Here is a 16,081-nt window from a genome sequence, read left to right as displayed (position 1 = left end):
TATCAAGAGGAAGTACACAATCCAGGCTCAATGGTACTCTGCCCATGAAGGTCAGATGTGGCAGAAACCAGTTCTGTTGCTTCATGTCTCAGCTTGACCCTTGGCTCACTATGGGACCTTACTGGATCAAGCCTTTTGCCTCCATTAACCTCTTCATGCAGTTTTACCACATAATGGAGCTGATGGTTCCTGGTCACAACAGGGTCATCTGTGTTTGTGAATGTTTTGTGACTAGTAGAGTTCAGTGGACCGGATGGTACAGAATAGATGTTTCATGGTACAGCTGTTAGGGTTTACTTGTTTGTGAGCCCTTTAAACTTCCTTAGTGTTCCGTCTTTGGCCTGGGATGGTGATAGTAAGCAGGTGTACAAAATAACTTGAGGGTTCAGGAATTACAAGATTGTCCCTTTTTTCTCTTTCTGATTGGGGTCCCCAGCCCCTGAAAGGTTGAGAAGGAGACCCAGGCCCCGGTGCAGTCACCTGGTGTCATGCAGCTCAGTGCTCAGTTATCTCACCTCCATTGACAGTTCGTCATAAAAATAAAGGTCAACAATATAGGAATTCTAAGGGTTGCTTTAATTATAAGGAACAGGAAACACAACCCAAACCAGAGTAAGTGAAAAGGGCGTTTTTTGGGTCATATAACTCACAGCCACAGGCAGGGCTTACTCAAGGGCAGCATGGTTTAGGCCTCAGAAGGAGTCCACCTCTCAGCTCTGCCCTGTCTGGATCAGCTCACTGTTGTCTCCCTAACAGTGGCTGCAGCAGATTCAGTCCCATGTTCTTGCAATATCCAATCCAGTGGAGGATGAGAGGGTGCCCACTTGGCTCTGAATGGGGTTCCCTGCCTGTCCCCACCCCAAACCCTGTGGCCGAGGGAGGTGCTTTGTTGACTGACTTCATCACCTGATTGTCTTCATCACCAGGCTGAGGATGAGAGAGGATGGTTTCCCAAGGAAAATTAGGACGCTCAGGCACTGGGCGTCTACTGCTCACACCAAGGAACCAAAATGTCCTTCCTTCCTCTGTTCATTCCTTTATTCAGCACATGTTTGTTGCACGTCTGCAATGTGCCTGGCAGAATGATCTTGAGCCTCACTGCTCCGGAGGAGATCTAGTGTGCTTGGGAGGAGAAGACAAAGATATCAGTTTAAAATAAATTCAGCATATGTCAAAGGGAAACAGGAGCCAACTGAAAGAGCTCCAAATGGCCAATGCTGGAAAATAAAATACACTTTGCAAAAAAATAAGTAAAGTAGTATTGGATTATAACCCACAGTGTAAAATAAATGTCTGAGTCCATATGATTGAATAAATCAGCGAATGAAAATAGACAAATCTGGGCAAAAATTCTAAATTTATGTAGCTGGGCTTCCCTGGTGGCGCAGTGGTTAAGAATCTACCTGCCAGTGCAGGGGACACAGGTTCGAGCCCTGGTCCAGGAAGATCCCACATGCCGCAGAGCAGCTAAGCCCGTGTGCCACAACTATTGAACCTGCGCTCTAGAGCCCCTGAGCCACAACTACTGAGCCCGTGCGCCTAGAGCCTGTGCTCCGCAGCAAGAGAAGCCACCATAATGAGAAGCCTGCACACCACAACGAAGAGTAGCCCCCGCTCGCCGCAACTAGAGAAAGCCTGCGTGCAGCAACAAAGACCCAATGCAGCCAAAAATAAATAAAATAGAATAAATTAATTTTAAAAAATGCAGTAAAAAGTAATCATTGTATTAAAAAATATATATATATATAGGTAGCTACTCTGCCCTCAGGGAGGTGTAATATAATCCCTCTTCCTTAATTGTGGACTGTGCATAGTGACTTTCTTCCAAAGAGTACCATGTGGAGAGGGGAGAAAAGAGTCTCTTTACAGTGGAGAACCTGAGCAAGGTGATGAGGGTCAACATCAACAGTGATAAATCAGGTTGATGGTATGTACCCTTGATGTGTGACAAGAAGGGTGCTTTACCTCTGTGGTCTTCCTCCCAAAAACCCATAACCCCAGTCTAATCATGAGAAGAACGTCAGACGAGTCCCAGTTGAGGGATGGTCTACACAGTTCCTGACTAGCGCTCCTCAAGACTGTCAAAGTCATGAAAAAAAGAGTCTGAGCACTTCCCTGGTGGTGCAGTGGTTAAGAATCCACCTGCCAATGCAGGGGACACGGGTTTTAGCCCTGGTCCAGGAAGATCCCACATGCAGAGGAGCAAATAAGTCCATGCACCACAACTACTGAGCCTGTGCTGTAGAGCCCAAGAACCACAACTACTGAGCCCACATGCTGCAACTACTGAAGCCTGCGCACCTAGAGCCCATGCCCCACAACAAGAGAAGCCACTGCAGTGAGGTGCCTGTGTACAATGAAGAGTAACCCCCACTCGCTGCAACTAGAGGAAGCCCGTGTGCAACAACAAACACCCAATGCAGCCAAAAAAAAAAAAGTCTGAGAAACTGTCACAGCCAAGAGAAGCCTCAAGAGACAGGACAACTAAATATAACATGGTATCTTGGATGGGATCTTGGGAGAGAAAAAGGGCATAGGTACAAGCTAAGGAAATCTGGTTTCCTTACTTTTCCTTAGTGATAGTTTCTCAGACTTTCCTTGTTCTTAATGACCTGGACAGGTTTTTTTGGTAAATAAGTATTTTATTATATTATATTTAATTAATTAATTAATTAGTTTTTATTTTTGGCTGCGTCAGGTCTTCATTGTGGCATGCAGGATCTTTTTTGTTGTTGTTGCGTTGTGTGGGCTTCTCTCTAGTTGTGGTGTGTGGGTTTTCTCTCTCTAGTTGTGGCGCTTGGGCTCCAGAGTATGTGGGCTCTGTAGTTCATGGCACGCAGGCTCTTTATTTATTTACTTACTTTAAAATTTTATTAATTTTTGGCTGTGTTGGGTCTTCGTTGCTGTGCACGGGCTTTCTCTCATTGTGGTGAGTGGGGGGCTACTCTTCATTGCGGTGCATGGGCTTCTCATTGAGGTGTCTTCTCTTGTCGCGGAGCATGGGCTGTAGGTGCACAGGTTACAGTAGTTGCAACACGTGGGCCCTAGAGCACGCAGGCTTCAGTAGTTGTGGCACGTGGGCTCAGTAGTTGTGGTGCTGGCTCAGTAGTTGTGGCTCGCGGGCTCTAGAATGCAAGCTCAGTAGTTGTGGCGCACGGGCTTAGTTGCTCCACGGCACGTGGGATCTTCCCAGACCAGGGCTCGAACCCGTGTCCACTGCATTGGCAGGCAGATTCTTAACCACTGTGCTACCAGGGAAGTCCTGCAGGCCCTTTAGTTGAGGCGCACGAGCTCAGTAGCCCTGCAGCATGTGGGATCTTAGTTCCCCAACCAGGGCTCGAACCCGTGTCCCCTACATTGGAAGGCAGATTCTCAGCCACTGGACCACCAGGGAAGTCCCACTCTGGACAGTTTTGAGGAGTGTTCCTCAAGTGGGATTTGCTTATTTTTCTCTAGATTAGACTGGGGTTATGGGTTTTTGGAAGGAACACTACAGAGGTAAAGTGTCATTCTTTTCACATCTGTCAGCCTCCTAAATTATTTTTTAAATTTCCATACATTAAAGTTCAGTCTCTGTGCTGTAAAGTTCTTGGTACTGTCAGGCTTGTTTGGGTTTTCTTTAAGCTTTTCTAATAGAAGTATGGAACAATCTAGATGTGTTTTTAATTTGCATTTTCCAGATGACTACTGTCAAGTGCTTATTGTATTTGCATACCTTCCTTTGTGAAGTGTTTCAGTGTTCTGCCCGTTTTGAATTGAGCTGTTTGGATTTCGTTTTATTGAATTGTAATTCTTTCTGTATGCTGGAGGTGTCTCTATATAGTATATAGTCCTCTTTCTCCCCTTTTGCTGAAGTGTTCCCCCGAGTGGGGTGGTGTCTGCACCCTGCAGTTGGGCCTTTCTGTGTCCTCCAGAAAGGACTCTAATCAACTCTACTGGGTGTGGGTGCTTGTGCTCTGAGTTAGGTCTGCCCTGTGTTGGAGTCACTGATCAGTCGTCTTGTGGGGTAGGGGAGGACAGTTCCCTCTGGAAGGAGGGATGTTTTTACCAGAGGAAGACCAGAGCAAAGCAGAAAGGTGACTTTCTATTTCACAGGCATGTGACCTTGGGCAGGTTATGTAACACCTGTGTACCTTAGTTTCCACATTCGTAAAGTGGGGATAATAATTATACCTGCATTATACATTGCCATAGGATTAAGTGAAAGAATGCAAAAGTTAGGTCAGTGCCTGGCCTATCATTTGCATTCGATAAATGTTTCTGGCTGTCATTGCCATTGATTAGATCTGGTCGGAGCAGAGGGCAGAAGAACAGAGGTTCACATGCTTGGACTGCCCTCTGAGTGCACTGGGCATGCACTCCTTATCCTTTGCTCCTTAGTTCACATCACGCTCTCCAGGAAGCCTTCCCCAGGTGTCTTGCAGATGTGTGCTCTGTTTCTCCTTGTGAACTGTAGTGTGACCTAGTTGCAGTCATGTTTCATTCTAATTTGTCCAACCTTTTGCACATAGTATGTGCTTAAGAAAGGGTTTTTTCTTTTGAATGACTTGTTGAATAAGCACGGCTTATTTAGGAGACAGATAGTCTGAAGTGAGGCATTTTTCTTGGAGCTTGATAGGGGATAAGTTAGGTGGGACCAAGTAAAATCTTGGGCTCTGGAGTTTAAATGAATTCTCTGGGCAGTAGAAAGCCATTCCCTTAGAGGCAATGACATGATGAAAGTGGTGGTAAGAAGGTCAATCTAATTGAACTTAGAGAAACTTGGAGACTGAGTTGACCGTGCCTAGGAGGGAGGGTGAGGGGACAAGAAAGTGGAGGAGAGATTGATTTTAAAGGGATGCCAAACCAATTTTAAGAGTTTTAAGACATAATGATACAACTAGATATAACTAACATGTATTTGGCCAGACACCTTACTAATTGGTTTCGTGTGTTCTTTTGTTTGGTCCTCACAGTGATCTGCTGAGGTCTGAGAGTTTATTCCCATTTCCCTCAGTAAGTAAGGGACTGAGGCTTGGAGAGTGTAGAGACCCTTGTCCAAGGCACACAGCCAGGGGTGGAGCTAGAATTTAACCCTGACGTGTCCCCTGAGCCTGCCCTTCCCACCACACCCCACCCCCTCACCTATCCAGGGCTGGAGAACAAGGAGCCGGAGCCCTGTTTTCCAGAAGAGCTGAGTAATGGGAGTCCTCCGTATGGTGTTGTAAAGGGAGCCCCTGGGTGTGTCAGTGTAAAGGTGAAATACCTGGAGCTCTAGCTTGCTTTCTCTAAATGTGAAGGAAGGATTGTGTTTAAAATAGCAAACTTGAGGTGTCCTGCACTGGCCTGGCTCCCCTAGACCAGGTCACCATGGAAACCTGAACCTCACACCAAGACCTACCTGCCGTGTCCACAGAGGTGGCTGGGCTTCTGGCCCAGCACTGCAGGGCTTGGTGGTAGCCTGAGCCTGAACGCAAGGTTTCCAGGGAGCCCTGGTCAGGGACCCCACAGGTCCTCAGGACCTCAGCTCCCCTCCTGCACTCCTTGTGCTGGGCCTTTCCGTCTATGTCCTGTTCTCCATGGGAACTCACGTAGTTCAGAACTACCCAGGCAGGTAGAATATACCAGCTTGGGAATTAGGCGGCCCTGGGCTTTAATCCTGGTCTGCTGCCTATCAGCTGTGTGTCCTTGGGCATATCCTATTTATCTCTCTGAGACTTGGTTTTCTTATCTGGGTCCTCTAGCTCAGGGTCTCTTACAAACTGCAATCCAGGTGTCAGCCAAGGCTGCAGTTATCTCAGAGCCTGACTGGAGAGAATCTGCTTCCAAGCTCGCTCAGACAGTGAGCTGGAAGCAGGTTTCTTGCAGGCTGTTGAACTGAGGGACTCTTGTCCCTCATTGGGTGTTGGCTGAAAGCCCCTCAGTTCCTTGCCACATGGATATGGCTGACTTCATCAGAGTGGTGGCTCTAAAGGAGGGGGGCAGAGGAGGACTCGTAGTCTGATTTTTCCTTCCATTAAAAAAAAAATTGTGGCAAAATACACACAACATAAAATTTACTCTCTTAACTGTTTTTGTTTTTGTTTTTGTTTTTTGGCTGTGCCATGTGGCTTGTGGGATCTTAGTTCCCCGACCAGAGATTGAACCCAGGCCCCAGCAGTGAAAGCGCTGAGTCCTAACCACAGGACCACCAGGGCATTCCCTCTCTTAACCATTTTTAAGTGTGCTGTTCAGTGGTGTTAAATACATTCACATTATTGTACAGCCATTACCACCATCCATCTTCATAACTCTTCATCTTGTAAAACAGAAACTCTGCACCATTAAACAGTAGCTCCGCATTCCCCCTTTCCCAGCCCCTGATAACCACCATTCTGCTTTCTGACACTATGAATTTGACAACTTTAGGTACCTCATATAAGTGGAATCATATGGTATTTGTCTTTTCGTGCCTGGTTTATTTCACTTAGCATAATGGCCTTAAGGGTCATAGTCTTTTGTAACCTAATCTCAGAAATAAGAGCTCATCACTTTCGCTATATTCTGTTTGTCAGAAGCAAGTCACTAGGTCCAGCCCACTCTCGAGGGGGATTATACTTGGGCATGAGCGCCAGGAGGTGGAGATGACTGGGGCCATGTTAGAAGCCTCCATCTAGTGAGCACTCCTCCCTCTGTACTCAGGGGCATCTGTACTCCACTGGCCCTTACGCTTTCTCCCTCACCCACTTAGGATACCTCGTGTTGTCTCTGCTTCCATGTCTGTTTCTTACTTGAGTATCAAGTAGGGATTATGATAGGGCCCAGCACAGTGAGTGGTAGGCCCTGCCCACATCTCCTGCTACCATTTTCGTGCCTGCCTGCTTTCCAGCCACCAGTATCCACATCTCATTTGTCAAAGGATCTCTGGTACAGAAGGCCTGAGGTGCTGGAGAATTCGCACCCCCTAGGAGCAGCCCTCAACCAGTAACTGTAGGAGTTGGTATGTAACCTCAGCTGTCTTCCTTTATGTGGGATAACTCAGCTAAATCTAACTCAGTTATCCACAGAGGATGCTTGCTCAGTAGCACACCCTTTGTGGGCTGCCTTCCCTTCGCTGCTCCTGTACCTACTCCCCTCCCTGTGTTTCCTCCACCTCCCAAGGAAACTACTTGTCTAAGGGCCTGCTGCTGGGGGAACCCAAACTAAGATAGTGAATGACAAGAGTTAGGCTCATGCCTGTAAATAAACCACCATAAGAAAATTTTGATGCCCAGAAGAGGGAGTTCGAGGGTACATATATTGGACGATGAGTTTGACACAGTCATATTAAATGACTGACCCAAGATCTTGAAAAGAGCTGGACAGATGTGGAATAGCTGCTTGGAAAGTTCAGTTGGAAATCGGGGAGGTGAATAAGAGCCGGCCAGCAGAGGGAGGTCCGGCCAAGGCCGGAGAGCGTGGCTGTGCCGTAGGCTCTCTTCTACGTGGTTTTTGTCTGGTAAGGCTTACCAGCTGATGAATGAAAACAAATGAGCAGTGGATTTTACCCAGGGCTGGTGGAAGGTCAAAGGAAAAAGAGGTGTCTGGGGCATAGGGGTTACATATTCTTATGAAAATCTGATGAAAACCATGGATCCTCTCCCCTAAAAATGATGACAGTGATAATAATAGATACACTTTTGAGAAGAAATATGAGTTAAGCAGGGTGCTCATAGAACTCCTGGAGCCATCCCTAGAGCCCAGAACGAGAGCTCTGGTTCTGAAGTATGTTCATTGTTACTTTGTTGAAATGGTGGCCTGGATGGTCCTGGGTGGGAAGGGGGCTGGATTTGGACTGGAGGGCCAAGACGCTGTCCTGCCTGGAAACCAGAGGTTCAGTTGCACAGGCTCAGTGGGCCTAAGGGTGGGGGTGGAGTATATGACGAGGGCCACGGGCAGAGGAGATGGTACGTGCGGAGTCACAGCCTTGTGCCCAGTGGGAACAGACCTGGATCTGGAGGCTCCACGGTGCCAGCTCTCCCTGGGTGATGTGCTGTGTCCTTCACAGAGTTTGAGGATGATCCCCTGGGTATCGCTCTCCTTGTAGAGCTGTGGGTCTCTGGGCAGCTCCGTCCACACTCAGGCCTGTGTAGTGTGTTGAGTTGATGAGCTGATGTTTGGGTCAGGACCTGTGGCAGTCAGTTCTGTCTAGGTACCTCTCTACCTCCTGGCAGCTTCTAGTGGGCTGAGTCTGCTGCAGAAGACTAAGTGGGTGAGGACTTCTGTCCCCAGAGCCTTTCATAAATACACACTTCACAAAGGCTCAGATGGATACCTGGGGTTGTTCCTGTGCGCCCAGGGGCTCAGGGGCCCAGGAGATGTTAACTTGCTGTGTGTGATCAGCATCTTAACCCTTGCTCGTGCCATAGCCTGGAGTATGGCATCACTGAGTGGCTAGATGGCCTTCCTTTCATCTACACACCTGCCCTTCAGAGTTCCTGATTGCAGCACGGGCTTCAGGACAGTCCCCTCGTCCCTCGGCCAGGCCCGGCTCCTGCAGCCTGCTCTTCACAGTGCCTCACGCCTGTGGGCACACCATCCCTGTCTCTGGGTGGATGATAGCCTAACTTTAGGGGGGTCTCCAGAGCATTGCTTTGTCAGGTTGCCCCTCCCTCTCAGAGATAGTCAGGGGCTTTTGTTTGTCAACTGGTTAAAATCCAGACAGCTCAGTCAGGTGTCATCCTGGCCACCTCTCATTTTTGCTGTGAGTTCCATTATTACCTGCCAGGACTCCTCTATGCTGTCCAGGCTGCTCCTCAGAGGCCCTCACTGCCCCTCTTCCACCAACCCTTCCCCACCTCGTGCCTCCAGTCAGCTCCTCTCCGGCCATAACTCTGCTGCAGCTAGTCCAGTACCTTGTTTTGGGGGTGCTCCTTGACACATCCGTCGCTGGAAGTCATTCCTCGCCTATTACATGTGTGTCACTTTTGTCACTTAAGTGCATATTAGCTCTTTAAGGATAGATGGCAGGTTCTAGTGAGAAAAGTGTGGTGTTCAACGAGGAGACCTGGGTTTGCATCCTCACACCATCCTTCTTGAGTCCTGAAACCCTAGAGAGTCACTTTGCTTCTCATAGGACTGTTCTGGGGGTCAGTGAGACGATGTGCCACATCTGTTATTGTTAGTGTTTCCATCGGCACTTAAGTCTCTGCATGCGCTGTTTGTGTGTGTGTGTGCGCGTGCATGTGCTTGTGCGCAAATCGTAGTGATGCTGCAGGGTGAATGTCATTATCTCCCTTTCACTGAGGAAATTAAAATCCAGAGAAGTCAAAAACATTTCCAAGGCCATACAGTTGGAGAGTAGAGATTTAGAACTGGGTCTGTTGAGCTTCAAAAACCAGTGACCTGCAAGTGGCCAAACCAGGATCGGCAAGATAGGCTACACCCTTTGGGGAGCCTATGGCCTATTGCAGGGTCAGCAGGCATTTTGCATCAAGGGCTAGAGAGTACAGGTTTTGTTTAGGTTTTGTGGGTCATGCCATCTGTCGTGAACAGTCACCTCTCATTGTTGCATGAAAGCGGAACAGTGCAGAATGGGGTGGGTATGGCTGCGTTCCAGGAAAACTTTATTTAGAAAAACAGGTGCCAGGCTCAATTTATGGCCTGTGGCCATAGTTTGGCAACCCTTATTCTATTGGAAAATGTGTAGGAAAGTGGTCCATTAAGTAGTAAGAAGTCCCTTTGGACATCTTCATTTTTGAAGGCCTGTCCTGTTGGCCCCGCATTGCTTTGCCCGTAGTAGGTGCTCAGTAAATCCTTCCTGAGTACGGGCCATGTTTCTCCCTCTTGTGCTGAGCTGACCTTTCTAACCCTCCCCCGTTTCTTCTGCAGTACGTGGGTGCCCCGGTGGCTTATATCCAGCAGATATTTGTGAAGTCTTCAGTATCTCCCTGGCACAAGAACCTCCTGGCAGTAGATGTGTTCCGCTCACCTCTTTCCCGGGCATTCCAGCTGGTGGAGGAGATCCGGAACCATGTGCTGAGAGACAGGTATCCCTCCCTGGGACCGCAGCCTCCCTGATTCAGCTCTGTATTGAAGGGAGGGAGCAGCCCTCAGTGTAAGTCCATTGAGCCAGCCAGCTCTGTGGAAGGTGAACAAGTGAGAAAGAGGTGGGTGGGCTCGCTTTGCTTTTCTCAGCATGCTTGTGGGTCCACTGTGGCTGTGTTCCCCTTGGACCTGTGCAGATGGCACAGGTAGAGCCCTGAGCTTCGTTGCCAGGTCTCAGACAGACTAGGTATCCACTGGGCCAACCCTGTGACAAGCTGAGGTCTGTTGGACTCGTGACCCAGAGGGCCACTGCCTAGGGGTTGTGAGATGTGAATCTCATGGTGGTGGCCATGCTGACAAGAAGCAAGCTGTCCCTGGGGGTACACTTCTGAAATCCGCGCCCCCCAGTGATTCTCTGGAGTGTGCTGTCTTTGTAAGCTGCCTCACTGCTGGGTTTTAGTTAGCTGAGGGCTTTGACAGGCATTTTGGTGAACAAGACAAAGCCCTTGATTTTCACCCTATCTCCTCTGCCTGCTGAACTGGCCAAGGTATTCTAGTGAGTGGGGCTGTGCACACTCCCAGATCTTGCCTCTCCTCAGAGGTGATGGGCTTTTGGGGTCCACATGCACTTTGAAGGTCAGACAGCCACATGGTTTGGTTGTTGACCACCTGGAAGAACTTCCCCTGCTGCCCTGGTTCTCAGGCTCTTTGATATACCAGGCATCTGGGGGGAGCCTGATGACGGAGGAGACCTCGTAAGTGCAGTGGGCCTATCCTGTGCTAGTAGACACAGCAGGTGCCTCGTCCTGTCTCCCACACAGCTCCGGGACCAGGAGCCTGGAGGAGGTATGCCTGCAGGTGACCGACCTGCTGCCAGGCCTCAGGAAGCTCCGGAACCTCCTACCCGAGCACGGATGCCTGCTGCTGTCCCCTGGGAACTTCTGGCAGAATGACCGGGAACACTTCCATGCTGATCCTGACATCATCGGAACCATCCATCAACACGAACCTAAAACCCTGCAGACCTCGGCCACGCTCAAAGGTACCCCCAGGGCAGGTTCCTTGAGAACCCGCCAGAGGGCCTGTTGGTCACCACGTCCTCTTTGATGGCTGCTCTGGCAGATCAGGGGTTACCCCTAGTTTCCAAAGATGGGGGTGGAGAGGGGTCCTGGTGTCTCTACAGTAGCTGCCGTTCCTTTGTCAGCACCTGCTGCGTTCTGTCTGCAGACTTGCTGTTCGGTGTCCCTGGAAAGTACAGCGGAGTGAGCCTTTACACCAGGAAGAGGCTGGTCTCGTATACCATCACCCTGGTCTTCCAGCACTATGATGCCAGGTAAGGCCATCAACGCTCAGGGCTCCTGACGGGGCTGTGGAATGACAGGAGGCTTTGACTAGTACTTGTTCTGGTTAGTGTGTCCAGAATGCCCCCTGGGAACTTGGAGTTCTCAGGCCTCCTGTAGAAATGTTGATATCCCTTAGGCTGAAGGGTGCTGTCTGCTGACACTTGAGTGGGATGACCTGACAGCTGGTTAAGAATAAGGGGTGATAGAAAAAAAAAGAAAAAGAATAAGGGATGCCGGGACTTCCCTGGTGGTCCAGTGGTTAAGACTCCGCACTCCCAATTCCAGGGGCGGGGGGGCATGGGTTTGATCCCTGGTCGGGGAACTAAGATCCTGCATTCTGCACTGCATGGCCAAAAAAAAAAGAATAGGGACGAAGGCAGGGCTGGCACATTCAGTGTCCTGGTGCCTCCAGTGGTCTCTCTTGAGCCTAGGGTAGGGGTCCCCAGCTGGTACTGCTGAGCCCCATGTGACCTCAGAACCTTCCCAGCAGACTGCTGCAGATAGCTCCCAGCAAGGTCCTGTAGGATGCTGCTGATTGGCTGTTCTGGGCCTTTGGCAGTCGGAGTAGGGTGATCGGTTGGGAATGGGGTGCTGAGGGGGAGGTCCTGAGACACCTTTGCCAACGTTTTAATTCTTCCAACCCCCCACCACCCCACCCTGGAGACTGGAGGGAAGGTTAGACACTACAGAGAAGCTCCCTCCAACACAGGGGGAGGAGGGAAGCCCCGACAGACCTTCCTTTCAGGGATTGTCTTTGTCCCCTGGACCAAGAGGTACAGTCCATCTACCCGACCCCACTCCATGACCAGGTTTCTGGGCAGCCTGCGGGCCCGCCTGATGCTCCTGCACCCCAGCCCCAACTGCAGCCTTCGGGCAGAGAGCCTGGTCCACGTGCACTTCAAGGAGGAGATTGGCATCGCTGAGCTCATCCCCCTTGTGACCACCTACATCATCTTGTTTGCCTACATCTACTTCTCCACGCGTAGGTCCACGGCAAGGAGGCTGGGGCTTTGTCTGAGCTAATACGGGCATTTCCAGATCACCCCCTTCCCTGCCTGTGCAGGTGGCCCAGGCAGAGATGTAGAACGTGCTTGGTGGTTACAAAAACTGGGGCTTCACCACCCCCACAGAGTCTCAGGGGCTCGGGTGGGTCCAGGGCTCCTCTTACTTCTTAAGAAAAGTCCCATCTTGGGTAAGGGTTCCCAAAGGACACACTATGCCCCTGAGACTGGGAAGTGTATACCTTCTTTGGTCAAACCGGGGCCTTCCCTTCCTCAACTGTCAGGGCATGCTCCCCTCCTAGGAGCTCAGTTTAGAAGGGCCTGTGTGTGCCAGGCTCTGGGGAGATGCTATCCTGATGTACCCTCTCTGCCCTCCAGGCAAGATCGACATGGTCAAGTCCAAGTGGGGGCTGGCTCTGGCCGCCGTGGTCACAGTGCTTAGCTCGCTGCTCATGTCGGTGGGGCTCTGCACACTCTTCGGCCTGACGCCCACCCTCAACGGCGGGTAGGTCCCGAGCAGGCTCCACTGGGTGGCAGGGTGGGACCGCAGGCCAGAGGACCTTGCACCTCTGGGCACTTGGCCTGCCCTGCACTGGACACTTGCTGTTACCCCGTATTCTCACATGGTTATTTTGGCATTTAAGAGGTACATTTTTTTCCTCTTTTAAGTTATCTGATTTGTGTTCATACATATGTATATACAAAGTATATCTATATTTACATATAATACGTATATAGTTATGTGTGTGTGTATGTATGTTCATGTGTATATTTCTGTGTGTGTATATGGGGTAGGTATTTATATATGCATATGTGTGTGTTTATGCATATATATATATATATGGGTATGTATTGTGTGTGTGTGTATAGGGTATATGGATTTGTATGTGTGTATTTGTATATTGTGTATACACGTGCAAATTGCTTCTTGATGGCTTAAGCCATAGATGGGTGTGACAGAGAAGGTACATTTCTTCCTTTCTTACTATTAAAACATTTAAATGCCTAATAAAATAGGTAATGTTAGAGTGAGCTTTTTAAAAGACATAGGACATAAACACATTCTAATTTGTCACCTTTCCACGATTTGCTTTCCCTGCCATTTCTCTCTGAAACGTGGTCTGAAAACCCTTCCCTGGGTGTGTCCTCGGGCTTCAGTCTCCTCAGCTCTGCTGGGCCCCACCTGCCTGTCCGTTAGTACTGCCAGTTGGCCTTTGCCCTGCCTTGGCTTGTCAGACTGGTCTCAGGAACAGCGATTTTGTGTTTTCTGTTACCTTCCTTGATCACAGAACTGCTTCCTTTCTTAAAGGTGATGGTGTCAAACACCCCCTCCCGCCAGAGCTGTCTGCTCTGCCCTCAGAGCCCCCACTTCCACTGCTCTACAGTGGAGACCCCAGGGAGGTTTGCCTCGGCTGGTGTTCTTTGTGCCTAGACTTCGCTCATGGACCGTTACTGGTAGTGGGAGCCTCTGGTCTCAGAGAGCTAGGAGAATTTTCTTTAGAAACAATTGCTCGTCTCCAAACACAGCTTCTCCACAGAGGCGAGTAGGGCTTTAGGCTGGTCTCATCCCCCTTCCATTTAGTCCTGATGACTTGGCTGGGTGGTCTCTGGCCAATGTGGAAGTCTGGTGTGGGGAGGCCCCCGAGAGCTGTGCTCTGGCAGCTGGGCAGCCCAGGGGCCTCTCTCCGCCGTGCTGGATGGATGGAGATGGGGGTGGTCGCTCTCTCCCCGCACGGCTTCGAAGCCTGCCTGAAAGCTGAGAGCCGTGCAGACAGAGGCCCTCCTGGGACGGGGGGTCAGTCTTGTGCTGTGCGAGTCGCTCAGCAGCCCCCACTGTAGGGTGCCAACCCCATAGCCCCCCGGGACCCAAATCCGTTGAGAACCAGCTGTGTGTCGGGGGCCCTCCTCAGCGTTCTGCTCACCCTCTCCCTCTCTGTCCCCAGTGAGATTTTCCCCTACCTCGTGGTGGTCATTGGGCTCGAGAACGTGTTGGTGCTCACCAAGTCAGTGGTCTCCACCCCAGTGGACCTCGAGGTGAAGCTGCGCATCGCCCAAGGTAACAGGTGGGGCGTGCGGGGTGCACTAGGGCAGGGGAGGGGGGCTGTGCTACCTCTTCCGGCTGAGGAAACAGGGAGCCCAGGAGCCTCTCTTGCTGTGGCCTCCAGCGTCACATGGCAGCTTGTTAGCATGAGCCCTGAGGAACCGTGGAGTCACCAGGCCGTGCTTCGTCCTGGTTCATGTGTCAGTCAGAAAGCAAACCAGACTCTGCTGCGGGGCTCATATGTTTGACCCTTCGTCAGGCTGGCACCTGGTCTTTTCTCCTCCTGCCTCACTCCATCACATGAGGCCCAGGCCCCTGAAGCTGGTCACCTCAGAGACGCTGCCTCCACAGCTGCCAGGAAAGCCCCCTGTGGCCTCCGTGGCAGGAGCTGGGGATCTGGGGTTCTGGCGAAAGCGAGAAAAGAGCCTGGAGGTCTGAGCTCGTGCACCTCCTCGTCCTCCTCACCCCCTATCTGTGGGAGCAGGGCTGGGGGCAGGCTGTTCAATCAGCAAACCTCTGTGAGCTTCTGTGAGAGGCCAGGCTCTGCCCTAGATGTAGGGTTCTGAGGAGACTAGGGGAGATGGCTGCTGTCCGCTAGGCGCTCAGCTTTAAACATGAGACTGTGTGATAGTCTGGGGCCCAGGGAGGGGCTGAGGTAGCACACAGCGACCTCCTCTGTCTCTCGAGCCATTCTCCCACGTGCAGACAGACCATGCACACCCGACGAGGACAGCATGTGAGGCTGGATGTGCCAGCTTTGGGGTCACTTGGCTCTCCTCTTGGGTTTGCTCAACTCACACCCTGCTTCTCCCTTCCTCTGATGGTTGTAGCTCTCCCCTGGACCCTCCAAACTCTCCTTCCCTGCAGCAGCTATGACAGCAGCACCTTGGAGCCCGGGCACTGGCAGGGTCCTGAGGGTTGGGGCGCTTTGGTGGAATGGCTGCCTCAGAAGGCTCCCCATGTGGTTGTGTGCAGACACGTAGTGGACAGCAGTCACGTGCTGGCCCCATGGTCCTGTTGTCGTCCTCTGCAGGCCTAAGCAATGAGAGCTGGTCCATCATGAAGAACATGGCCACAGAGCTGGGCATCATTCTCATTGGCTACTTTACCCTTGTGCCTGCCATCCAGGTAAGGCCCCCTCCAGGGCTGTAGCTTAGGTGAGCATGGAGCCAGCTGCTGTCTCCCCAGCTGAGCGGGGCACACCCCCTCTACACTGCCACCCTCACCCATGAGGTGGGCCCTCTGCTGGCAAGATGGCTGTCACCGTGCAGGGTGCCAGGGTGGTCCTGGCATAGCTGGTTCAGGAGGAGGAGTCAGTGAGCCGAGGATGGGCCACGGGATTGAGCTTCCAGCCTGGCAGCCTCTGCCTTTGACCCTGTCCTTGCCCCTCGCTGCCTGTCTCTCATTCACCCAAGTGGCAGGAGGGGGCTTGGTGGGTGCAGCAGAGGCTGGCTGCCCGCTGTGCAGTCCAGTCAGACCTCGTTTCCCAGTTCTCAGAACACGCTGGGGCCCCTGAACCGGGCCCTTCCTGCCTTTCCTGACCCGAGCCCCGACCCACCCCTGCAGCCTCTGAACACCCTGGGAGGGCCACCGGCCATTGCCCAGAGCCCTGGCCCAGCTGTGGGGCTGTGAGCAGAGGTGGGGGTGAACCCACACTGAGTCAGAAGCCCAGACTGTTGCTGCCGGTTCGAGGACAAGTTGTGCGAAGGGAG

General features: G+C 51.3%; 1 protein-coding gene across 3 annotated transcripts in view; it reads left to right on the top strand.

Moving 5' to 3' along the window:
* SCAP (SREBF chaperone) overlaps nucleotides 1–16,081 on the top strand; it is an 89,071-nt gene that overhangs the window by 65,369 nt on the left and 7,621 nt on the right. For all 3 annotated transcript variants that reach the window (XM_082663015.1, XM_082663014.1, XM_082663013.1), the window contains exons 4-10: nucleotides 9,829–9,986; nucleotides 10,806–11,026; nucleotides 11,212–11,317; nucleotides 12,137–12,309; nucleotides 12,707–12,833; nucleotides 14,272–14,384; nucleotides 15,403–15,497. In XM_082663015.1, coding sequence (XP_082519141.1) covers nucleotides 9,829–9,986; nucleotides 10,806–11,026; nucleotides 11,212–11,317; nucleotides 12,137–12,309; nucleotides 12,707–12,833; nucleotides 14,272–14,384; nucleotides 15,403–15,497 — 993 coding nt within the window. The remainder of the gene's footprint in view (nucleotides 1–9,828; nucleotides 9,987–10,805; nucleotides 11,027–11,211; nucleotides 11,318–12,136; nucleotides 12,310–12,706; nucleotides 12,834–14,271; nucleotides 14,385–15,402; nucleotides 15,498–16,081) is intronic.

The sequence above is a fragment of the Grampus griseus genome (assembly GCF_964374135.1).
Source record: "Grampus griseus genome assembly, chromosome: 10".
NCBI lineage: Eukaryota > Metazoa > Chordata > Mammalia > Artiodactyla > Delphinidae > Grampus > Grampus griseus.
Note: the sequence above shows the minus strand (reverse complement) of the source record. Positions and strands in the feature narration are given on the sequence as shown.